The 26039-nt window shown below is 38.4% G+C and overlaps 1 protein-coding gene across 1 annotated transcript; it reads right to left on the reverse strand.

Annotated features, from left to right (window-relative positions):
- Nucleotides 1-121: 121 nt before the first annotated feature.
- Nucleotides 122-26039, reverse strand: LOC127417115 (potassium/sodium hyperpolarization-activated cyclic nucleotide-gated channel 3-like). Its single transcript, XM_051656823.1, has 14 exons — nucleotides 25911-26039; nucleotides 25617-25736; nucleotides 23606-23661; nucleotides 4115-4304; nucleotides 3807-3911; nucleotides 2977-3118; nucleotides 2723-2750; nucleotides 2530-2659; nucleotides 2330-2420; nucleotides 2043-2152; nucleotides 1807-1939; nucleotides 1266-1668; nucleotides 847-896; nucleotides 122-438 (listed from the first exon to the last, which is right to left on the reverse strand). Exons 1-14 carry the CDS (start codon nucleotides 26037-26039, stop codon nucleotides 248-250), a joined length of 1878 nt encoding a protein of 625 aa, XP_051512783.1. The 3' UTR covers nucleotides 122-247.

Below are 26039 nucleotides of genomic sequence, written 5' to 3' on the forward strand. Positions count from 1 at the left end.
AAGACTTAGGGGCCATCCAAACAGGATGCATTCTTGCGTTCTACTGTGCTATTTTTAATTGGTGGTCTATGTAAACATCCATTAGACAGACGTCTTTGACCATTACAATGCATCTTACACAGTGAGCGGCACATTTTTAAAACGCTGCATCAAGTTGAAATAAGTTCAGCTTTGAAAAACATGTCTCTAGGCCATGTGTTCTTTTTCCTTCCACTGTGCTCCAGCTGGCTGTCCTGTAGCAAGAACATTATGTGAACAGCCCATTATATTGTAGATTGTTCTTACGCTGTTGAGCTGCTGCTCTTAGATCATTGAAGACTTCAGGGAACTCCTCTTCAACCTCCTTAAGTTTGGCTACAGACAATGAGAAAAGCCTGCAGCCGGTCACAGCATGAACCGTTGCTAACTGATCTCCTCCGAGAAGCAAAACGGTGTCTGCTGAAACATAAATGAAAACTTTTTCAAATGATGGATAGGAGGCTGCTGACTTTTTTTTGTTTTGTTTTGTTTTTAACTTATGTAAGATATAGGTTTCCCTTACACCTGGTATCAATAATATCATATATGCATATAATGCACTCATCATCATTTACTCACCCTGATGCCATCCCAGATTTGTATGACTTTCCTCTGCAGAACACAAATTAAGATATTTAGAAGAATATATCTGCTCTGTTGGTCCATTCAATGCAAGTGAATGTTGGCCAGAACTTTGAAGCTCCGAAAAGCAGCATTAAAGTAATCCATAATACTCCAGTGATTAAATCCATGTCTTCAGAAGTGATATAATAGGTGTGGGTGAGAAACAGTACAATATTTAAGTCCCTTTTTGCTATAAATCTCCACCTTTGACCAGCTCTGACCAGCGGGTGGCAATATGCACGGCGAATGCGAATCTCCAAAAACAAAAGAAGAATTTGGAAGTGAAAGTGGAGATTTATGGTAAAAAAGAGTTTAATATTGATCTGTTTCTCATCCACACCTTTTATATCGCTTTTGAAGATACGGGTTTAACCACTGGAGTCGCATTGATTACTTTTATGCTGCCTTTATGTGCTTTTTGGAGCTTAAATGTTCTGGTCACCATTCACTTGCATTGTATGGACCTACAGAGCTGAGATATTTTTAAAATCATTGTTTGTGTTCTGCAGAAGAAAGAAAGTGATGCACATCTGGGATGACATGAGGGTGAGTAAATGATGAGAGAATTTTCATTTTTGGGTGAACCATTCCTTTAAAACTTAAAACCCTTGTTTTAGCATTACAGATGATTGACAGTTGAGTAGTGGTTTAAGTGATTGATAACAAGGAGCTGAATCATACTACAAAAAGTGTGCCATACATCACCTCCAAAGTGGTCTCCATCACACAGCTCCCTCTGGAGACATTGGGTCTTCAGCAGCACCCGTCCATACTCTATGAAATACATGCGGTCAGCCTTAGCATTCTTACGAATGATGATGTCACCTGGCTGGAAGAACTCGCATTTCAACTTCATCAAGATGGCTTCGATGAAATCTGTATCACGGTTTTTGAGCATCAATCCTTTTGTCAGCAAGTTATAACAAATGGTTGCCATAATATCCTTTGAAAAAAGGAAACATATTATTAAGCTAAAAATAAGATCTTTTGATGCTGAAGTTTGTAATTTCTGTGATACTAGCTTCACTAAACGGAATTACAAAAATGATACATTGGCTACTTATAGATAGGAAACACAGCCAAGAAAAGAACCAGTACCTTCAAAGCTTGGCATATTCGTTCATCTGTTGACATCTGTCTTTCAAGTTCATTTTGACTAGTTACAAACCTTTTTCAGTGGTTTAGAGACTGTGTCAAGGATATTGTTTTCAAATTGCCACTGGTAATGCTGAGTGATGCGTCGCCGCAAGGCCCTGGGCAGCATACTGAAGATTTTGGAGGATTTCAGCGGTTTTTTCTGTCATATATTGGTCATGGCGTAATATTATTTTACAGACTGTTCAATTAATGTATTTATTCAACAAAAATCAGAAAACATTTGAAGAGTCACTTAAGAGCACCTTTTTCTTGTAGGCGTTACCAACTGTTACGTTCATGAAGGCAAGTATTGCAATCAAAATAAAAAATCCAATCAACCTAGTAATAATTATAGTCCACCATTCCTCCATACCTAAAAAAAAGAAAAAGAAAAGAAAATCTGAAAATAATTTCACATCAATGTAATGCAATGTTTTTTTTTTTTTTTTTTTTTTTTTTTTTTTTTGAGGTGTCATTTTTTATGTACTAAACCAAACTGATTATAATTTCTCAAAATGAATGAATAATGAAAGAAAGTGGTGTGATGTACAGATAGGGGTTGGTGGGTCAGTCGACATCAAGGTCATTTGAGAGAGAGCTCTGCACAAACCAAACGAGTATTTTACCCCAACTGAAGTATTCTGTATTAGAAAAAGACAAATAAAGCAGGGCATGCAAGCTCAATTTCTTGTGAATTATTTTAAATTATAAATACCTTCATAATAAATAGCAAATTGAGTTGAGATATACCAGGAGATTCTCTTTCATGACCCAGCTGTCTGGGGGAAACTCTGCCAGTGCAGATATGAAGTACTGGATACATCCATTCCAGTGCCAAATGAGAAACATCATCAGAATAACAAATACATATCTGAATGATCTCCCAAGTTGTAAAGCCGAGACCTATAACGATGGATAATATGTACAATGTCAGAAAATATACAAAATTTTTTTCCACTTCTCTAATCTGACTGGAAAAGTGACATTCCAAGAGCATTGAGACGCTTCACTGTTTTTATTCCTCTGCTTGTCTGTTGTGGTTTTCCAGTGCATTGCTCTGGCTGATTGGATGTATTTTCGATGGCGAGGCAAAACTAGACAAAATAACTGGTCGTATTGTGTCTAATGGGTTTTCTATGCAGTGTTATTCTGCAAAAACATGAGAAATTTGGGAAAACAGCTGTCCTGAAAATTAACTTACACTTTCCAACTGAGAGCAGAATCTCAGGAGTCTTGGCACACGGAGCAGACGAATCATACCCAGAACCCTCACAAACATAAGCGCCCGCAACATCTTCGAAGCCATCAGTGAACTTGTATCCGCATGATAATGCTGCTCCTGAGGAAAATTAAACATGCTTTTTTAAAAAGGTTAATTAATGTATACGTAATATGCAATGCAATATGAATGATGCAAGTGATATTAAGGGATAGTTCACACCAAAATGAAAATTCTCTCATCATTTACTCACCCTCATGCCATGCTAGATGTGTATGACTGTTGGTGCATTCAGTGCAAGTGAATGGTGACCAGAACTATGAAGATCCAAAAAGCAAATAAAGGCAGCATAACAGTAATCAAAATGACTACAGTGGTTAAATCTATATCTTCAGAAGCAATATTATAGGTGTAGGTGAGAAACAGATCAATATTTAGGTACTTTTTTGTTTTTTTTACTATAAATTCTCCTCCCAACCCATTAGGTGGCGTAATGCAGGAATAATGCGAAAAGTTTAAAACAAAAGAAGAAGAATGTGGAAGTGAAAGGGGAGATTGATAGTAAAAAAGGATTTAAATATTGATCTGTTTCTCACCTACACCTATAATATTGCTTCTGAAGATATAGATGTAATAAGTTTTGGACACCATTCACTTGCATTGTATGGACCTACAGAGCTGAGATATTTTTCTAAAAATGTTCACGTGTTCTGCAGAAGAAAGAAAGTCATGCACATCTGGGATGAGTAAATTATTAGAGAATTTTCATTTGTGTGAACTATCCCTTTAACAGGTTAAACAAAATTACCAAAATAATGATGATAATGTCCATAGGGAATGCAGCAACCAAATCTGGAAAGAACCAAGTGCTCAAGTAATCCTTTCGGATATGTTTTAGATCAAGGATGGGAACCTAGACAAGAATCAGGAATGCACTGTATTTTTAAAAGGAAAAGCCATGTATTTCCATAGAAACTAATCCAGTGCTCATGTCAATAAATAAATAAATGAATAAAGAAAGAACCAAATAGGATAACATTTTAAAAACAGACATTTCTTGCAGTGAAATATGATATTTAAATATTACACTACAAGAAAACAAAGACACATTCATACCTGACCATCCAGAATACCAATCCGAAAATTGAGGCCAACATCAAAAGCAAAAATAATGTCTGAAAACACATTAAATGCCACCCAGCATTTATGGGCAACACCATGCATGTCGTCAGAAAATGCCAAATCTAGAGGAATTGTTATGAGGTTCACGAATGTCAAGACCACCATAAACATAAGATAATAATGCCTGGAGGAGAAACAAAAGCAAAAGCATTTTTGTCAGAACACCTCTGAGAGCCATTTAAATATCATGATACATTAATATGGTAATCATTCTGTACCATAAAATACTGTATTTAAAAGTATATAAAAGTACCATCTGTCCCATGTACAACCACAGAAAGCCAAAGGATATAAGGCAAAAAATATTGTAGTCCCTTTGTAAAACACAAAATGCTAAATTATTTTAAAGTTACATACGCTTATAGGGAGACCGGGCCATTGAAACATTTACATTTTTCTTGATATCTCAAAGACTGAAATCTACCTGACATCTATCATATATATATATATATAAAACTTTATCATAATAAAATATTTAGCATTTGAAATACTGAAAGAGCCCAGTGTGGTTTAATCATGTTCATTTATTTAGATACAATTCACAATAACTAGGCCTTTACTACAACTAAATTCAAAGGCAAGGCCTCACAAATTTAGACAGCAGAGGAGAAATCCTGAAAAATAAATAAAACATATATATATACAGTGCCTTGCAAAAGTATTCAGACCCCTGACCAATTCTCCTATATTACCTACCGAATTACAAATGGTACGCTGAAATTTCATTCTGATTGAGATTTTATTTTAAAACACTGAAACTCAAAATCAATTATTGTAAGGTGACATTGTTTTTATGTTGGGAAATATTTTTATGAAAAATAAAAAACTGAAATATCTTGCTTGCATATGTATTCAACCCCCACACCTTCATATTTGGTCGAGCCAGCTTTTGCTGCTATAACTGCTTTAAGTCTTTTGGGGTACATATGTACCAGCTTTGTACACTGTGACAAAGTGATTTTGGCCCATTCTTCTTGGCAAATTTGCTCCAGGTTGTTCAGGTTGGTTGGGTTACGCTTGTGGACTGCAATTTTCAAATAGTGCCACGGATTCTCAATAGGATTGAGATCAGGACATTGACTGGGCCACTGTAGGACATTTAGCTTTTTGTTCTTGAGCCACTCCATTGTTGCTTTGGCCTTGTGCTTGGGATCATTGTCATGCTGAAAGGTGAATTTCCTCCCAAGCTTCAGTTTTTTAGTGGACTGAAGCAGGTTCTCTTGCAGTATTTCCATATTTTTTGTGCATACATTCTTCCTTCATTTCTAACAAGATGCCCAGTCCCTGCTGATGAGAAGCATCCCCACAGCATGACGCTGCCACCATCATACTTCACTGTAGGGATGGTGTGTCTTGAGGCATAGGAAGTGTTAGGTTTGCGCCACACATAGCACTTTGAGTTTTGGCCAAAAAGCTCTATCTTGGTCTCATCTGACCACAAAACCTTCTCCCACATCGCAGCTGGGTCCTTCACATGCTTTCTGGCAAACTCCAGATGTGCTTTCAGATGGTACTTTTTGAGTAACGGCTTCTTTCTTGCCACCCTCTCATACAGGCCAGCGTTATGCAGTGCTCTTGATATGTTTGACTGGTGCACTATTACTCCACTCCCAGCCACTGAACTCTTCAAAGTGATTGGTGGCCTCTCTGTGGCTTCTCTGACAAGTATCCTTTTCGTTAGAACGCCGAGTTTTGAGGGGCGGCCTTTTCTTGGCAGTGCCTGGGTGGTGTGGTGCAGCTTCCACTTCCTGATTATTGATCCAACTGTGCTCACTGGGATATCCAAACCTTTAGATATTATTGTGTACCCTTTCCCTAATCTATGCATTTTTATTACTTTATCTCTAACTTCTGTGGAATGCTCTTTGGTCTTCATTTTCCTTCAGATTCACAGCCTGACCAGTGATCCTTCAACAATGGGGTTTTTTTTTTTATCCAGAAAATGTGATTGTAACTTTAATGATTCATAGGTGGATGCCAATGGTAAAGTAATTGTGTCCTCGTTAGGGCATTTTCTTTCATCGGTGTAACCTGGCAGTTTCCACAGCACAGGGGTTGAATACTTATGCAAGCAAGATATTTCAGTTTATTTATTTTATTTTTTTTATATTTCCCAACATAAAACCAATATCACCTAACAATAATTGATTTTGAGTTCCAGTGTTTTAAAATAAAATATCAAACAGAATTAAATTTCATTGCACCATTTGTAATTCAGTAATATGAGATAATTGGTCAGGGGTCTGAATACTTTTGCAAGGCACTGTATATATATATATATATATATATATATATATATATATATCCATCCCAAAATCCTTTTTTTTTAAACTTATTTTTCTGACACAGAGAGCGAGAGAGAGAACTTTAGAGACGTGTGAAGAAATTTAGTGTTAACTTGCCCTACTAATCTGTTCAAACCTTCTAACAGATAACTGTTCTGTTATCAGTCACTACAAGAACAAAGACATCTTATTAGTTTACATAACGGAGATTATACTGATTGTCTATTACCTGGCGGAACTAAATGGATGTATCACCCAGCTTTCACCCATCGCGACGGAATACTTGAACTCACCCAAGAAAACGTTAGTTTGTTATTTTTGTTTGAACGTGAAAGAGACGCGAGGAGCATGCAGCGCGAGCAGTATATTATTATAAATCTATTTAAATTATAATAGATTAAAACACTTATTAAAAAAATATATATATTTTTCAGTTATTGCCCATTAGGTAAAAACGTGTGAATGCATGGGGGAAAAATGCGCAGTAAACCATTTCATGCCGTTTTGTAAAATAAATAAACGTAGGTAACAGAACACTCTTTTCATTATGCTCATATTATTGTGGTATTGTCTCGTTATTTTACAGAAGTAGCCATACACCTCTTTTCTCTCATACTCCAATCAGAGGTCAGGAACCAATCACTAGGCTCGTTTGAGATGAGAAACTTCTGCACAGAACTGATCATCGGTGATCACCGTCAGGTGCATGCCGGAGAAATGCTGTCTAGCACGACAGCACCCGATCTCCCTCGGCTAATTTCAAGACGGTGCGTTTAGCAATGTCATCACAAACAAGCCTGATGGCATGCCAGCAACAGCGAGAGAGACAGGAGTTAGTATGTATATTATTTATTTGAAGTCACTCGCACTTGCATGCTAAACTACATCTTGATGTTATCCTTCCTCATTATCACACAGTGTGTTTTTATTTACACACAGGTGGCGCAGAAGCTGCATCTGAAGTGGCATTTAGTAGTATTGACTCAAGACTGTTTTTTTTTATTTATTTTTTTAATGCTGCTCAAAGCAGGCATACATGCATTAACAGAGCAATTACAATATCATAAATAATGTTATGAGATTAATATTAAGATATAAAATATGAAATTACTCTCTGATGGAGGATATATTTCACAATTTAGTTTCATATTTAAAGGTGCACTCAGTAATTTATTTCCTTATTTAAAAAGTTTTACTTATAAGGAAATAAATTGTAATTTTGAAACATATGTAACATGAGATGATGACTCCAGTCAAATTATTAACTTTATAGAGCTTGGGGAAACTACGCCCCTACGCATTGCATTCTGGGTAGTTGCCGCCATGTTTTAGCACATGCTCATCAGTTATCAGATATTAGTACGCAGCGATAATAAACAGAAAAAAACAATAATGGACCAAGCGAAGACCAATCGCACTTCATTTGAAATACGGTTTCCACGCCGGTCGTGAGTGCGATTATTGCAGTTAATTACACAACAAGCATTCACCATTGTTACGTATTTATATCTGTATAATACAAACTATACCGTCTATTTCCAATACAACACAGTATCCACCACAGCTTCCATGTCCTAAAGTCCCATTATTCATTGGGTTGCTGACGTCACGTTCCCAGAAGCTATAAAAGATGTTTTATTCCGCATGGAGAGGGTCCCCTCATGGGGGCTGCCATGTTAGGATCGCATTAGCAGCCGAATACTACTCGCTTGATCTCAGTAATTGCCCTGTTATTGGACACTTTCACTTAGGGATTCAATTAATGATGGCTAATTGTGCTGGGGCATTTAGGATGCTAGGCACCCTTAAATGAATTTTAGAGCACTCGCAAGTATATTGGCAAAGCATATTTCCTTGAATCCCGGCAAACACATACACAGACAAAATTCCTGCATCAAAACAAGAAAATGTGAATGATCTTACAAAGATTTAGCTTAATCTTGGGACAATTTTACCAAACAATATAAGAATGTACATGCATGTATAGGTCTATCTGTTCCACTATGCTCTCGCCTTTTCTAAGGAAGAGAGAAAACAAGTTTGACACATCTGGACGGTTGAATTATGGTCTCACGTTTGAGTTTCTAAAACCTTTTGCTCATGAATGATCAATGACGCTGCTGATTTTCCTCTATGCAGACAGAGTCTGTTCAAGATGAACATATAATGACATTCTGTGGAAGTTTGTTCATGCTACTGTGCCACACATATAATTTTTCATCGTCTGTTTAAGGCATCAAGAGTCGTAACGGGAAAACTGTCTGGACGGGATTCTCCTGCTCATAGAAGTTGAACCCGTTCAACAAACACTCAATCATGTGTGTGTAATGATGTGTGCTGGATAAATGAGAACAGCCCAACTGTTCTCATTTATGGCTAAATGGAGGGCCTGGAAATGACATCATCTGTGGGATGATATTTTCCAGCAAACTGTCAGTCCCTGATCATGGCTGCACTGTGGTGTCTACACCAACTTAATTCAGCTTCCACCAGCCAAATCTGTTTAATAGGGATAGTTCACCCAAATATGAATATTCCGAAATCAGTTACCCAATACCCACCATCATGTCATTCCAAACCTGTTTATATTCTTCCTTGGAACACATGCATAACATCTCGTTTTTTGCGATCTCCCCTGAAACTTTGCAGCTAATATAGAAAAAATAATATTTATAATATCTGTATTTCTAGAATGCCTACGTATCAGGAAAAAGTGTGCAATTGAATAGAATTCATATTGAAAATGAGCAGATTATCATTAAAAATACCCTTGCCAAGCAATATATGAATTTCCTCGAATTTCAGCTAAATTTAATTTTACTCCTATATACTTATATTCGACCTCAATTCAATGCGGAATGGTGCACAACCTTGACAAGAACACAATTCAGTGTTCGGTGTAGCCTGCAGATGGCGACATTAGAACAGTCTGTTGTTTGGGTGTGGCAGTGAATGGTGAACATTGATGGCATCTTTCTATGTGCTAGTTTTCTTTGGGGAGCCACTTATATCTTATTTCAAAGGCAGAAATGCCAAATTAGGAAAGATGATGCATAAAGTCATCACAAAAGGAAATTAATAACAGTAAATAAAGACCTTGCGAACTACATTTATTTATTTCAACAGGAGTGTAATATATTTGGACTTCAAAGATTTAATGTAGCATTGAATTAATAATTAATTCTGCTCTAGTTTTGTACTATTCTGGTCTCCTAATAAAATTTGGCATTAAGGCACTGTTAATATTGTTGGCTGCTTACGATCAATTACTTGTTGTCCTCATTAGAAAGACATAAAATGTGACTCCAAACTGAGGACTGTTGGTCCGTGTTGAGGCTCAATAGTATTGCTTGCTAAGGCTCACTATTACTTGGATACTTGGAGTTTGAGATTGAAATAAACCCTTTAGTTTATAAAACTTCGGCTTGTAACTTGTCCCAAACTATTTGTACTACAGGCATAAATGATACCTCAAATTGTGAGGCTTGTTGAGATGAAGTGTGCTGTTACTTTTCTAAGCAAAAAATGATTTTTACATGGTGGATGATAAAATAGACTTCAGGATGGTCCCTTTTTACCTGCTGGGCCAGTAAGCAACCACCTAAGAACCACCTTTCAACAGGCTTAAAATCACTCAAAACCACTTTAGCAGCTGCAGAGCAATATCCTGGATTTAGCATCATGGCAGTGAGTTTTGCATGTGCAAGCACCACAAAAATGTACAAATATAGTTTATTTGATCCTGTTTAACTTGTAACTTGTAGGAAATTGCTGTTTTTTTATTTTATTTTTATCAGTGCATGGGAAACAGTGACTGTGGAGCTCTTAGGTGATATCCTGAGGTTTTATAAGTTGAGGATGCAGCTATGCAGTTGTCGTTGATTTGGCAAGTAGAATCCGAGTTGTGAGCAGACAGTTCACCATGTTATCTCTATCCGTCTCAGCTGGGTTGTTTAATCCGGAACTCTGGATACAGGTTACAAACACAATCACACGCTGCTTTACTCACAGACACAGATGCAAAGAGGGTTTAAGGTATTAGCAATGTCTGCATTCACAAGGCCAGAAATTCACAGCAACTTCAAAAAGGCAAAAATCTTGGATACAGTGTAGCATTTACAATCAGGGCTCTGGACTAAAAATATGATTTAGGAGACAATGGCTCCTAAACTGAAACATTAAGGAGTCAAATGGCTGTTTTTAGTCACCAAATCACAGAATTGCTTGATTTAGATAGAAAGCTGAAAAAAAAAAAAAAGACAGACGATAACCTATTAATCTGAGGTTTAATAACAGTATATATAGTTGAGAATTTAAGTTTGCATTCCCTTTTGTCTCAAATGTTCACAGCCCTTTCATAATTTCTACAAATATAACAGAAAATATTTTTATTTAGTACGGCTCTTCAGAATTTACGTTACAGATATTCCCAAAGTATAGTATGCATATAGTAGTGTGTTGTCTTCTTGAGCATCAATGAATGTTTGCACCTTGTGTAATAGTTATGTATGAATCCCTCAAGTGTCAAAAACTTGATATATATTATACCTGAGCTCCTGAGTTGAAACCCTCAGTTATTTTCGGGTAATTTATGAAAAAGACCTGGGTCAAACGTGTCATTTGTTCATGACTCTCTCACGCTGGGTTTGTTGTTGCGTGTGGTGCAGTGAGCTCATCACAACAGAATGGGTAAAAAACGGCATGAGACACACTAGTGGTGCGTGCTCTAAAAATGTGTTCAATAACTCAAAAGATGTTATCTGACGAAACCACATATGAATGCACACAAACCCGACTGTCGCCAATGGCAACTAGATTTTAAATTATTGTCGCAATCAGTTATATTTTAATCACAGTCTGGAGCCCTGTACAATGGAAGTGAATGGGGCCAATCTGTAAATGTTAAAATACTCACTGTTTCTAAATTATAACGCAATTGTATACAAGACGGAAACAATATGCTTGTTAACATGATTTTAGTGTGAAAAAAATGCTTGCTAACCTTTTCTGTGTAAAGTTACATAACATTTTACAACTTTGTTGCCATGACGACACAACACTGTAAACCCTAAAGTGCTAAAACGATAGTACAAATGATTTAAGCAAATATACAGGTCCAATAATACACACGTTTTAACAGAAGAATTAATGTAGGTGCTTTTTACAAAATTATAAGCTTCACAGTTCTGCCTTTAAACCCTCCAAATATTGGCCCCATTCGCCTTTCTCCTTGAAATACATTTTATGCACCTGTGCTGTATCTACAGTTAAATAATATATGGCAAAGAAACACAGGAATATCAGCAGTGATTTTAACATCTCTTTTTTTCCCCACTCATTATTTGATCGGACTGTGAAATTTGAAATTTCTGCACAAAAGTATAGATTAAAATGGAAAAATAACATTTTTTCCAAGATAATATTTTAACGTTGAATGTTAAAAGACACAAAATAAAACAAACACAAAACATGATCTATAAAAGGTGTTTCAATAAGGACTTTTGGAGTTAGTGTGGAACTGAGTTTGTGTTTTATCTCCTCTCTCTTGTGTGTCAGTCAGACAGAAGATAGCAGTGTAAACCTGCTGAATTTAAGATCAGATCAGCACTCACCTTCATGTTTCTCAACCTCTGAGACAGAAAACCGGAATCCCAGACCACAATTTCAGACTTTGCGTCCATCAGTTACTCGAGAGATAAGAGAGTGCTGCTGAGCACCTTATATTCTGTACTCTTTCCAGTCCACCTTGACCATGTTGATCTCTTGAGTCATACTGGTGTGATATTGTATAGTTCAAACTGCCAATACTTGTAATGGCAGTTTTACGGTTTCCTAAAACTACAGTAAAACACTTCTTTATTTGAATGTGTCTTGCCTCTTGAATGTGATATTCTTAAACATATAAGATCTGTAAACAAACTCTATTTTAGGGAATTGTGTATGCCAGTTTAAATCCCGCTGTCACAATGCTAAGAAATTGTGGCTGGTTGCCAGGGTGTTGCTATGCAGTTGTGAAGGTTTTTTGAGTGTTTTTTTTGTTTTGTGTGTGTGTGTGTGTTGCTAGGTGGTTGCAAGGGTGTTTTGAATGGTTGCTCAGTGAGGTAGTTGGTGGTTGCCCAAGTCAAGGTTTCTAGATATTTCGCAGGTCCCTCCTTCAGTGTAAATTTATGGGATTTTTACCCCCCCAACTATTTGAATGTCCACCATGTGAAAATCTTAGAAAAGTGACTACACACTTTTCCAAAACAAGCCACACAATTTGAAGTATCATTCATGTCTGTAGCACAAACAGTGCAGGACAAGTTACATGCCAAAGTGAACAAACCACTAACCCAAAGCATGATCAATACTAGTGAGGCTTGACTTAGCAAACACTACTAATTATGGCAACAGCTGTCCATTGGGTGTCTGTGAACTCTTTGAGAGAGTTCAGTAAACCACTTCAATGCCAGGAGGGATGAAGTGCTGAAGAAAATGTTAACACAGATCTTTAAAATCTTGAAGACCAGCAGCACCCCTGAAGGTCAAAACAGAGTAAATCGGCACGCTGGGGCCAGACGCATCTGAGGATAGTGGAACTGACATTTTAAAAGAGGAAATTTTGTCCTCTTGATACTCTGAGCATAGAGGTTCTGATTGGATGAAGGAATTGAATGCAAGCTGTTGATGTAAAAAGCATAGATCAGCCTCACTCTCTGGACAGAGACGAATGCCCATCTCACACCTGTATGTGCATAAATTGAGACAGACAGACAGACTGAAACCACTAAACTGGTCCTGGATAAATATTTCAGAGCTACAGTGAGTGTGAATGCAATTTATAAGGCAGCTGTGCTTCAGTTATACTGCGAGAGACATTTAAAGGATGGTGCACTCTGTAACTTTTTGTTCTTGTCATCTTTGACTTACAGTGACACCTAGTGGTGTGGATGCAGCATCATTCAAATTCAGTAGTTTTCAGTTACAGATGCCATTGTAAAAATTTACAATTCGCAATCAGTCATGATTAATACAAGAGTGAAAGTGTCCAATAACAAGATTAAGCTGAGATTAAGCGAGTAGTATTCAACTGGTCATGTAATTATAAAATGGCAGCCCCCATGAGGGGACCCTCTCCATGTAGAATAAAACCGCTTTTATAAGGTTACTGATATGACTACAGTCCTCATCTCATATGAGTGGTCATGATTTGTATACATGCGTTTCGAAATTACAATTAATTTCTTAAGGAGTAAAACTTTTTTAAAGGGATAAAAATACTGAGTGCACCTTTAATCTAATGAACTTTATATCATACAATCACATCTGATATGTTTGTTTTGAAGTGAGCTGAACAAACACATCACAACACCTACATGTTTTCGTCTTCCAGCTCTCTGTGTCCAACAGCTGGAAAAATATCTTGGTTATTAAATTAACCCCAGCAGCGTTAACTTTATTTGCTGAAAATTTTACTAATATTAGCTGGACAATTTTTATTTTTATTCCTGGTGCATTATATTTCTTCATATAATTATAGCTCTCTTAATTGATCAGTATTTCAGAACATAGCCCCTCTTGTTTTTCATGGAATGGCTCACCCTAAAATTACATCAAATCTGATGTGGCACATCGAACAGTTCTATATATAAATGGATGTAGACGCATGCTGTAGAGCTGTGGTTCTCAACAGGGGGGCGTTGAGAAGTCAGAAGTGGGGTGCGCATTTTTTTTTCAAGGTTGAATTTTTGATTGACTTCAAATAGGCTTCGGTACTGAAATACCGAGCAAATACACATGAGCCTAATGTGAACTGTAAAAATAATTGGAACAAGTAACATCAATATGCTTCATCTCCTTTAGAAAATATGAATAAAGGTCATTCACAATTGCCTCCATGACGTTAACCTCTGCATAAATGAGATCATCTTCAGAGATGAAAAATGTACAGCCTTCAAAACAAAGTTCCGAAATCACCTCCAGGTGGAGGGTGACTTCAGGCTTGCGCTATCCAACATTTATACGCGTATTGTGCTTCTTTGTAAAAAAGCAAGCTCTGGTGTCCCACTGATTAATTTCACAGTGTCATGCTAGTAAGACCAGGTTCTTAAAGAAACTCTTCTCTGCCTTTTCCCTCTTTCAATCGACTTGTCTTATATATAAAATAGCATAGTACACGCTATTACAAACTACTTTAAGTAGATTGATCGATCAATCGGGGTGGGGGGGCAAGTTCCAAAAGGCTGAGAACCCCTGTAGAGCTACAGTGGAGAGCAAGAAAAAACAAAATAAAAACATTTATAATTCAATTAACCATACTTTAAAACCCTACATTTAGTGATAATTGACTGAGATGCAATGTTTAATATGAAAATAAATGTTATTGATATACACTTGCATGCCATACACTCCAAGATTTGGAATCTCATTTAAAATGGCTGAGCATGAGCACACAATCCAATGTATGGAACAATAAGAGGTCAAACCTCTCAGGATGGGTTTCATTTGTGCCATTGAGGCCTGAAGCTGTTGTAAGGAGCTTTAAGGGGACTCTTGGGTAAAAATGTCATGTGGCAGACATTAGATACGTTATAGCAGTCCTGACACAAGTGGTCATTAAAGCAGTAGTATGGATAGAGAGTAATGGAAGTAAAGAGAGGGCAAATGGTGATACTGCTGTTGTCAGTTGACTGTTCGTTCTCTGTTGCCCTTAAAGTCAAGAAGACATCACGTCCCCAGAGAACTGGATAGTCTGGCCTGCAGCAATGTACACTCTCTAAATGCCCTGAAATACAAAAGCCATAAACCCTAGCCTTAACACACACACTTGAATTGAGACCTGGAAGAGAAAAGATTCTTTGTAAATATGGTGAAAAATCTGATGTGCTTGCTGTGTATATGTGGGAGATAAAGTAACTTGTTTTTTTTGGAGAGTCAATTGTTCATTAATATTCTCTCTCTTTATTTGGCTTAACATCCTTTTAGAAAGAAGACGTTTGGAATAGCATTGTGACATGCTGCTCTTACTATTCCTGCAGTGTGCATGTGCAATATGCATGGAATACCCAGATGATCTATTCCTTATGCAACGTGTGCAGTCTGTGTGGAATCCGATAATGTACAGTGCATATGGAAAGTATTCACAGCGCTTCACTTTTTTCCACATTTTATGTTACAGCCTTATTCCAAAATGGATTAAATTCATTATTTTCCTCAATTCTACAAACAATACCCCATAATGACAACGTGAAAGAAGTTTGTTTGAAATCTTTGCAAATTTATTAAAAATTAAAAATTAAAAAAATCACATGTACATAAGTATTCACAGCCTTTGCCATGACACTCAAAATTGAGCTCAGGTGCATCCTGTTTCCACTGATCATCCTTGAGATGTTTCTACAACTTGATTGGAGTCCACCTGTGGTAAATTCAGTTGATCTGACATGATTTGGAAAGGCGCACACCTGTCTATTTAAGGTCCCACAGTTAACAGTGCATGTCAGAGCACAAACCAAGCCATGAAGTCCAAGGAATTGTCTGTAGACCTCCGAGACAGGATTGTATCGAGGCACAGATCTGGGGAAGGGTACAGAAAAATTTCTGCAGCATTGAAGGTCCCAATGAGCACAGTGGCCTCCATCTGTAAATGGAAGAAGTTTGGAACCACCAGGACTCTTCCTAGAGCTGGCCGCCTGGCCAAACTGAGCGATCGGGGGAGAAGGGCCTTAGTCAGGGAGGTGACCAAGAACCTGATGGTCACTCTGACAGAGCTCCAGCATTTCTCTGTGGAGAGAGAAGAACCTTCCAGAAGAACAACCATCTCTGCAGCACTCCACCAATCAGGCCTGTATGGTAGAGTAGCCAGATGGAAGCCACTCCTCAGTAAAAGGCACATGACAGCCCGCCTGGAGTTTGCTAAAAGGCACCTGAAGGACACTCAGACCATGAGAAACAAAGATTGAACTCTTTGGCCTGAATGGCAAGTGTCATGTCTGGAGGAAACCAGGCACCGCTCATCACCTGGCCAATACCATCCCTACAGTGAAGCATGATGGTGGCAGCATCATGCTGTGGGGATGTTTTTCAGCGGCAGGAACTGGAGACTAGTCAGGATCGAGGGAAAGATGAATACAGCAATGTACAGAGACATCCTTGATGAAAACCTGCTCCAGAGCGCTCTGGACCTCAGACTGGGGCGAAGGTTCATCTTCCAACAGGACAACGACCCTAAGCACACAGCCAAGATAACAAAGGAGTGGCTACGGGACAACTCTGTGAATGTCCTTGAGTGGTCCAGCCAGAGCCCAGACTTGAACCTGATTGAAAATCTCTTGAGAGATCTGAAAATGGCTGTGCACCAACGCCTCCCATCCAACCTGATGCAGCTTGAGAGGTCCTGCAAAGAAGAATGGGAGAAACTGCCCAAAAATAGGTGTGCCAAGCTTGTAGCATCATACTCAAAAAGACTTGAGGCTGTAATTGGTGCCAAAGGTGCTTCAACAAAGTATTGAGCAAAGGCTGTGAATACTTATGTACATGTGATTTTTTTTAATTTTTTTTATTGTTATTTTTTTAAATAAATTTGCAAAGATTTCAAACAAACTTCTTTCACATTGTCATTATGAGGTATTGTTTGTTGAATTTTGAGGAAAATAATGAATTTAATCCATTTTGTAATAAGGCTATAACATAACAAAATGTGGAAAAAGTGAAGCGCTGTGAATACTTTCCGGATGCACTGTAAATCTCAATGTAATGTGCTTGAATTGACCTCCCATTTCCAGTGTGAAGAATGAACTGGAATTAAAATCAGCTGCAATTTAACATTTCAATTTTGACTCGCTATTTGATTGGACTGCCACAATTAAAAAGCCTTTTTTAGGGGGGCCTGGGTAGCTCAGCGAGTATTGATGCTGACTACCACCCCTGGAGTTGCGAGTTCAAATCCAGGGCATGCTGAGTGACTCCAGCCAGGTCTCCTAAGCAACCAAATTGGCCCGGTTGCTAGGGAGGGTAGAGTCACATGGGGTAACCTCCTCGTGGTTGGTATAATGTGTGGTTCTCGCGCTCTCTGTGGGGTACGTGGCGAGTTGTGTGTGGATGCCGTGGAGAATAGCGTGGGCCTCCACACGTGCTACGTCTCCGCGGTAACACGCTCAAGCCACGCGATAAGATGCGCGGATTGACTGTCTCAGATGCGGAGGCAACTGAGATTCGTCCTCCACTACCCGGATTGAGACGAGTTACTACGCCACGACGAGGACCTGGAGCGCATTGGGAATTGGGCATTCCAAATTGGGGAAAAAAGGGGAGAGGGAAAAAAAAAGCCTTTTTAGATAACATTGAATAAAAAATGCATAATAACAGTTTGATAACGTAACTGGACACCACTTATGTAATTAAACATGCAACATGAAGAGGCCATGTGAAAACACTTGCACACTACTGTTTGAAACCTTTATTATTGCATAATACATACATACAATTTAAGAAAATAGTATGCAGTATACAGTACGTAATGCACAGAAGCAGTATGGTAGTTTTCCATTGCGAACAAAGCCTGTGGTTGCCATATCTGTCTATGACTGAAATAGTCAGAGTAATGTGGTGGTATGCCATTCCAAACTCATACATTATTTCACAGCACAGACCTGCCATCTACATTAAAGGCCCCGACATTCTTTATACGAAATCAAAGAACGAGTGTGACGTCATCTGAACAAAAGTGTTTTTTGTTTTTTAGGAATGCCCAATTCCCAATGTGCTCTAAGTCCTCATGGTGGCGGAGGACGAATCTCAGTTGCCTCCGTGTCTGAGACCATCAATCCGCGCATCTTATCACGTGGCTTGAGCGTGTTACCGCGGAGACGTAGCACGTGTGGAGGCCCACGCTATTCTCCACGGCACCCACACACAACTCGCCATGTGCCCCACAGAGAGTGCGAGAACCACACATTATACCAACCGCGAGGAGGTTACCCCATGTGACTCTACCCTCCCTAGCAACCGGGCCAATTTGGTTGCTTAGGAGACCTGGCTGGAGTCACTCAGCATGCCCTGGATTCAAACTCACGACTCCAGGGGTGGTAGTCAGCGTCAATACTCGCTGAGCTACCCAGGCCCCGAACAAAAGTGTTTTTGAGTTTGTTTCGGTGGCTCATAACTCGCTAGCAGGAACTTTCAGGAAAACTTCGTACTGGGTGCTAAATACCTTCGTACTGCCATTGGTCTACATCATTGGTAGGCATGACCTGGAGCTCTACCTACTTTGAGTCCAACAGCTAATTCCCGTTCAGTCAGTTATGATCAGTCAACAACATGAGCAAAGAGTTATTAGCAAGCTTGTGCAACATACATCTGTACGATCGTTCGTGTAGAGACATTTTCCAAGAACATGTCATGTCAAAATTTTGTTTAATTAGTCTACTTAAGGAATCAAATCCACTCAAATACGCTATAAAAGTGTATATTCACTCTGTTTGATATGCTGTTTCACTCGTGCTGTCCGTGGCTGAAAGCCTTTAACACATCTGCCCAAAATGAGACATGCCTCTCATCATTGTTTTCTGTATTCTGACCATAAACACTCTTCTATACACCCATATTTGCAGTAGTATCAGTGTTATCATAAAATACAATAACAATAATGTTTTAGCGCATTGGCACCATGAATGCAGAATTCATCATTGAGTAAAAGCTGTTTTTAATGATCTTATGTGAAGTCTACTCCTAGAATGAAGCATGAAGTCATTGACACATTTTAATGTCACATTAGTTACTGTTATACATGTAGTCTTGTATGTCCTCATATTTAAATGGTCCTCTAAATGCCTCCCACAGCCTAACCCTGTGATCCCTTTGGAGGGCACTTCGAAGGGAGAAAAATCATGATAACCAAGCTGAAATTCCAAACATAATTTTCAATAAAAATTACTGCTGGAACACATCTGAACCTTTTGTGTTTCCAGCTGGTTCTCTAATATATTTAAAGCTTTGTTTTAGGTCTTACATTTGTTTCTCCAAGAAATGTTTACTTCTAAAGCACACATAGAAGCAGATCAGAACCAAACAGCCACACTTGTTACCTAAAGCCATTTTTATAAATGCCAGTGAGACGATGTTTTCTGAGAAAACAGAAACATTATGTTGTCTATACTCAAAAGTTACCCTGGAGCAGTTAAAATAGTTCAATCACAGTCCCTCAACTAAAGGAGATACATCATCTATAACACAAAACAAAGATTTGAAAAGTGAGTTTTTTTTTTTTTTGTTAGTGAGGCTGTGAACTTTTTCTGCTACTGTTGAGGTGCTCAAGAAGAGTCAAATCTTCTAAGGAAGACCCTAAAACATGAGAGACTGGAACAGAATGTGCCACAACAGTGGGTTTACCCATTAAAAGGAGTCATGACATGCCTTTTTTTTTTTTTATTTACTTTAATATGTTCCTTGAGGTTCACTTATAATATCAGTAAAGTTTTTGCATAAAAAAAGTCATATATTTGTAAAACATAAACAGCAATAAAAGAAACGTCCTGTCACTTTCAACTGCTTTTATTTTCAGCAAACTTAACATGTGTAAATATTTGTATGAACATAAAAAGATTCAAAGACATAAACTGAACAAGTTTCACAGACGTGTGACTAACAGAAATGGAGTAAAAAAAAAAACCAAGGGGTGGAGGGGTTTTGGGTCAAAATTAAAAGTAACAGTCAGTATCTGGTGTGGCCACCAGCTGCATTAAGTACTGCAGTGCATCTCCTCCTCATGGACTGCACCAGATTTGCCAGTTCTTGCTGTGAGATGTTACCCCACTCTTCCACCAAGGCACTTGCAATTTCCTGGACATTTCTGGGGGGAATGGCCCTAGCCCTCACCCTCTGATCCAACAGGTCCCAGACGTGCTCAATGGGATTGAGATCCGGGCTCTTCGCTGGCCATGGCAGAACACTGACATTCCTGTCTTGCAGGAAATCATGCACAGAACGAGCAGTATGGCTGGTGGCATTGTCATGCTGGAGGGTCATATCAGGATGAGCCTGCAGGAAGGGTAACACATGAGGGAGGAGGATGTCTTCCCTGTAATGCACAGCGTTGAGATTGCCTGCAATGACAACAAGCTCAATCCGATGATGCTGTGACACACCGCCCCAGACCATGGCGGACCCTTCACTTCCAAATCGATCCTGCTCCAGAGTACAGACCTCAGTGTAACGCTCATTCCTTCAATGATAAACGTGAGTCCGACCATCACCCCTGGTGAGACAAACCCGCAACTCGTCAGTGAAGAGCACTTTTTGCCAGTCCTGTCTGGTCCAGCGAAGGTGGGTTTGTGCCCATAGGCGACATTGATGCTGGTGATGTCTGGTAAGGATCTGCCATACAACAGGCCTACAAGCCCTCAGTCCAGCCTCTCTCAGCCTATTGCAGACAGTCTGAGCACTGATGGAGGGATTGTGCATTCCTGGTGTAACTCGGGTAGTTGTTGTTGTTGCCATCCTGTACCTGTCCGGAAGGTGTGATATTCGGATGTACCAATCCTGTGCAGGTGTTGTTACACGTGGTCTGCGAGGACAATCAGCTGTCCTTCCTGTCTCCCTGTAGCACTGTCTTGGGCGTCTCGCAGTACGGACATTGCAGTTTATTGCCCTGGCCACATCTGCAGTCCTCATGCCTCCATGCAGCATGCCTAAGGCACGTTCACGCAGATGAGCAGGTTTCCTGGGCATCTTTCTTTTGGTGTTTTTCAGAGTCAGTAGAAAGGTCCCTTTAGTGTCCTAAGTTTTTATAACTGTGACCTTAATTGCCTACCTCTGTTAGCTGTTAGTTTCTTAACGACTGTTCCACAGGCGCATGTTCATTAATTGTTTGTGGTTCATTGAACAAGCATGGAAAACATTATTTAAACCCTTTACAATAAAGATCTGTAAAGTTATTTGGATTTTTACAAAATTATCTTTTAAAATACAGTGTCCTGAAAAAGGAATGTTTCTTTTTTGCTGAGTTTATATGACTGTTCCACCCTCATTCTGACCCTTTGTCAGAAATTATCTGTTTTGGTGTTGCCTCTCCATTAAGATTTGACAGTAAATGCCCACTGTTATGATTGGCTCTCTGCTCTTGACTGACCTGCTCTCTCCTCACCATCTCACTGCTCACCGCTACTGGGCGGAGCTACGGAAGTAATAATGTACAGTAGGTGTTGATGTGTTGTCGTGTAGGTGGCCAGATGCTAATGTCTACCATAGTGAGGACAGTGTTGCCAACTATTTCTCATGGGAAGTCACCAGAAGCTTGCTGAAATGTTGCTAAAAGTAGCTAAATCACGTGATGTAATTTATTACGTAAGACGTCAAATTTACATAGGTAAAGGAATTGGGAGTAAATTGGAGCTGCGGCATTCCTTAAAGGTGTAGTGTTGAAGAACCGTCATATATAAATTGAACTAATTTAACTATTAGTATTTAACTACTAATCATTTAGCTATTTCTAAATGAACTTATGAAACATTCAGCAAGTTGTGGTGGGAAGTGGGAGAGTTGTTTTTATTTTTTTTTTAAATCTGTTTTAATGAGTAGTCATGAACAAGCTGGCCAAAATTAGCTTATCAAACACTGCATAGCAAGCAGGGGAAGATAGCGGGGACTTTATTGCTTTCTTTTATAATTTTGTATTTATTTATTTTGTTTTGTAATTGAACTGCTTCATTATTGAACAACAACATGCTGGCCAAATTTATCCTAGCAATAGCAACCAAGGGTAGGCAGTGGTGTAGTGTTGGATGTTTTTTTTTTTTATCTACTTTTTTGTAATTGACCTATGCTAAAGCTGAACATCAACAACCATTAGTGTTTATTACTTGTGCCAGTGTTACGGTGATTGTGTCAAATGATTTTTTAGACAGTGACACCTCATCTGTTCATATCACTTATCTTTATACTTTATTATAGATCAGGTGTTCATTTCCATTCTCTCCATTTTGATCTCGAGCATCTTCAGAGATTAATGTATTTGACCTATGGAGAAAAAGAGCCACTCCCTTCATCCAGAGACTTGTTATTTAGCATGTGTTTGTCATCCAGTGCAGTTTGCAGTGCACTCATTCCAGGGATATTTTTCCTTGATTAACCTGTAGTGTTTTGAGTAAAGCTCGGTCTGAAAAAGCAGTAGTTTGACCTGGATCTCTCTTGTGTCATTTTCAGCTTCATTAGTGATCATTAGTAATTCATAATCATTAAACTACTGCCACTTCTCGAATCAAATGTTTAATGCAATCACACACTATAATCTTTCAGAAGGAATTCAGATATACATTTCCCATTTAATTTCATTATAACCTAATGTGTGTCCTTTACATATAGGTCTCCAAGGCGAAATAAAAATACACTGACATGCAGGGTCAATGAATTACAACCATTTAAATTTAAGTATATCATTTTTTGGCCGATGCTCAAAAAGGATAGTGACAGTTAACAGGTTAATACACAGGACCAAACATGCAATAATAATAAAATAATAATAATAAAAAAAAATACATATCTGAATCTTTTCTGAATTTATAGCTTTTTGCATTGAATGACTAATTTATTTTACATATATTAATTACATATATTTATTTATATATGTAATATTTAATTTATATATTTCAGTATTTTCTCTTTTATTTGTCTCCAGAGTACAGCAGTGTAAATGTGTCTTTAATGAAGGGGATAAACCGCAGTGTATGCTGCTAGTTTCACACTGAGAGATACAATGACTGAGGCAGAAGTTCATATTTAAGCAATATTTGCCTAATTTAAATATTATTTAAACTGTCCGGTATCTCTTGATCGTGACTTTTGGACATGGTACCATGATAATATGTATTCTTTGACGTACCTTGAAGTAGCATGTAAATGCCATATATAAATATCGAAATTATTCATTATCATGAAAGTCTCATAGTAGATAACCATCTGTTACTATAACTGTACCATGATACCACCAAAGTACTTTTTGTTAGGGATGCTCTTATAGTCTCAGACACAACTTGCACTGAATAGCAATCAGATGCTGGACACACACAAACTTTGGATTTCCCTCACAGTATCTTCAGTGCTTTTGGGTTATGATTACTCACAGCACAGTGAATCCCTTTTCAAGCTGGTGTTCCTCATCCAGTACCTGTGCTTCTGTTTGTGGTCTTTAGGTCTCTCCTGATAAATATCCGCACTGTGGACCTTGAGATAGAGGGGTTGTTCCATCTGTGTCTATGGCAATCTGGGTCTCGACACTTTTACCAGAGATGTTTTCTCAGTGTTAAAAGAATAGTTCAGACAAAAATGGAAATATCATTCATTTCTATATCTTATGTTGTTCCAAACTTGTGTGACTTTCTACTTTCTACCTCCGTGGAACACAAAGACATGCATGTGCAGAGTGAGCCTCTGCCCTTTTGCTGAGGTGCCCCTCAAATGCCTGCCAAAATGAAAGTTTGCACACCCAAACTTAATGAGCTTAATAATAGTATGTAGGGGGTTTCATAATTTATGGATCTGAACTTTCACTTTTCTCACCTGGATTCACTTTCATTGAATACAAAAATGTTGTGTAAACATTTTGCAAAACCACAGGCTGCATCCCATTGGCTCTTAGTTCAATGTGGCTAAGCATGATTGGTTCAGTCAGCTTTGACTTAAGCACCCTTCACCCAAAAATGAAAATTCTCATCATTTACTCACCCTAATGCCATCTCAGATGTGTATGACTTACTTCCCTCTGCAGAACACAAATTATGACTTTTAGAAGAATATTTCAGCTCTGTAGGTCCATACAATGCAAGTGAATGGGTGCCAAAATTTTTATGCTAAAAAAAAAAAAAAGCACAAAGGCATCATAAAAGTAATCCATACGACTCATCCATGCTAAATCCATATCTTTAAAAGTAACGTTTTTTTTTAATTTTTAATTTTTATTTTTTAACAATCGATAACACACTAAAAGTGGTACTTGAGGCACACTCAGTGAAACCATTAACTCGTGTACCCAATCTTCAGACCAAGTCTGCAAAACTGCAAGCACATTATCTGCTTTACACTCAGCTTGCAATTGTAAAACACACTTTTTGTAAAACACTAAGCACAGTTCTCTACATTAGACACGTCATTCAAAACTAACAGCACTTGTGTTTCACTTGGAAAACACTGCCATTCAAAATGCCACACATATTTACCGATTACCTACACCCAGTACTCACATGTGACAACACTTATAGCTAATTTGTGAAATCTGTGCATCCCGAAGTCTGGATGAAAATACAATGTTTTGAGAGAAATATTAGTATTTCACCTCCCCATTGCATTTCTGTTTATAGTGTAAATATATAGTGAATATGCATTAATACATTGAATATGCATTAATACTGAATATATTTGTGCACATACATGTACATGTGAGTACATGATCTTGTGAAGACACAAGATAGTAGTGTTTTACATTAGTTGGCATGTATAAGAGCTAATCATTTGATGGTTTGTGTGTAGAGTTTTGATGCAAAAACACCATTTTGAGAAGAGTTAAAACAGTTTTGAATTAAGTGTTTGCTTTGTAAGAGGTGTGACATTTTGCATATGTGTGTGTGTTTTGGGGTTTTGTGTGTTGAGTTTAGAGAAAAGGAGCCATAGTTTCGGAAATCGTGTGTAAGCAATTGTTAAAAATTGTAACTGTTTGGCGAAGTTTTTTACTTGCTGTAATGCATGGATATGTTGTCTGGTAGGGTTGTTGAAGCTTATATTGCTTGTCATGCTCATATGAATCGAACAATACTTGTGTGTTGTTAACTGATCGCAATGTATCTACTTTATCTGGTGAAGTTATTGTAACATGTTTACTAATATTCACGACTAATTTATAACTGCTGTAGTTTCCAGGTTCCCTAAGAGTGTGTGCGTGCTGCTGTTTTCTCATTTCTTTTGCCCCAGTCGCAGAAATGCACAAGCTATCACTTATTGCCCTTTTAGCAGATTGTCTGTTATCAAACCTGTTTACAGCTTTTCCCAATTGTTTATACATGTTTGCTGAATCTTTGGCCCATTGTCCCAAAATTCTAAACACAAAAAGACAAAAACACATGCAAAATGTAAGTAAAAAGAAATTAGGCTGCATCCTGCCCCCTATTTTGGTATGGCCACAGCACCTCATCTACATCACAAGTGATGTTCTCCCTGGCTAAACAGTGGGGAAAGAATCTTCTGGAGTGACGGATCCAGCCGCCGAAAGCTCCCACATCAACTTCACCACATTCATCCTCCATTGCCTGGAGAAGAGGCATGCATGCGAGGGGATGGTGGTCATACACCTTCCATCGCCACGCCGATGGCAAACTCTTCAATTGGGTTTAGGAATGGGGAATATGTGGGAGGTATAGAACAATAAATTGTGGGTGGTCGATGAACCAGTTGCGGACCAGAAAAGCCTGGTGGAAACTCACGTTGTCCCAGATGACAATATACCAGGGCTGCTCTGGTCCACCCCTCTGCTCTGCTGGAATGAGGATGCCATGCAGTGTGTCCAGGAATGTGATGAGAAGGGGCAGTGTTGTAGGGACTAAGGCTGGCAT

This window comes from Myxocyprinus asiaticus, chromosome 26, assembly GCF_019703515.2.
Source record: "Myxocyprinus asiaticus isolate MX2 ecotype Aquarium Trade chromosome 26, UBuf_Myxa_2, whole genome shotgun sequence".
NCBI classification, from domain to species: Eukaryota; Metazoa; Chordata; class Actinopteri; order Cypriniformes; family Catostomidae; genus Myxocyprinus; species Myxocyprinus asiaticus.

What these genes read in the sequence shown, in the direction of transcription:
- LOC127417115 (XM_051656823.1), bottom strand. Translation starts at nt 26,039, where the DNA reads ATGCCAGCCTTAGTCCCTACAACACTGCCCCTTCTCATCACATTCCTG. An exon ending in ATATTGTCATCTGGGACAAC is followed by an intron (nt 25,737 to 25,910) that starts GTGAGTTTCCAC and finishes CCTCTTCTCCAG; the next exon opens with GCAATGGAGGATGAATGTGG. An exon ending in TAAACCACTGAAAAAGGTTT is followed by an intron (nt 1,669 to 1,806) that starts GTAACTAGTCAA and finishes AATTCCGTTTAG; the next exon opens with TGAAGCTAGTATCACAGAAA.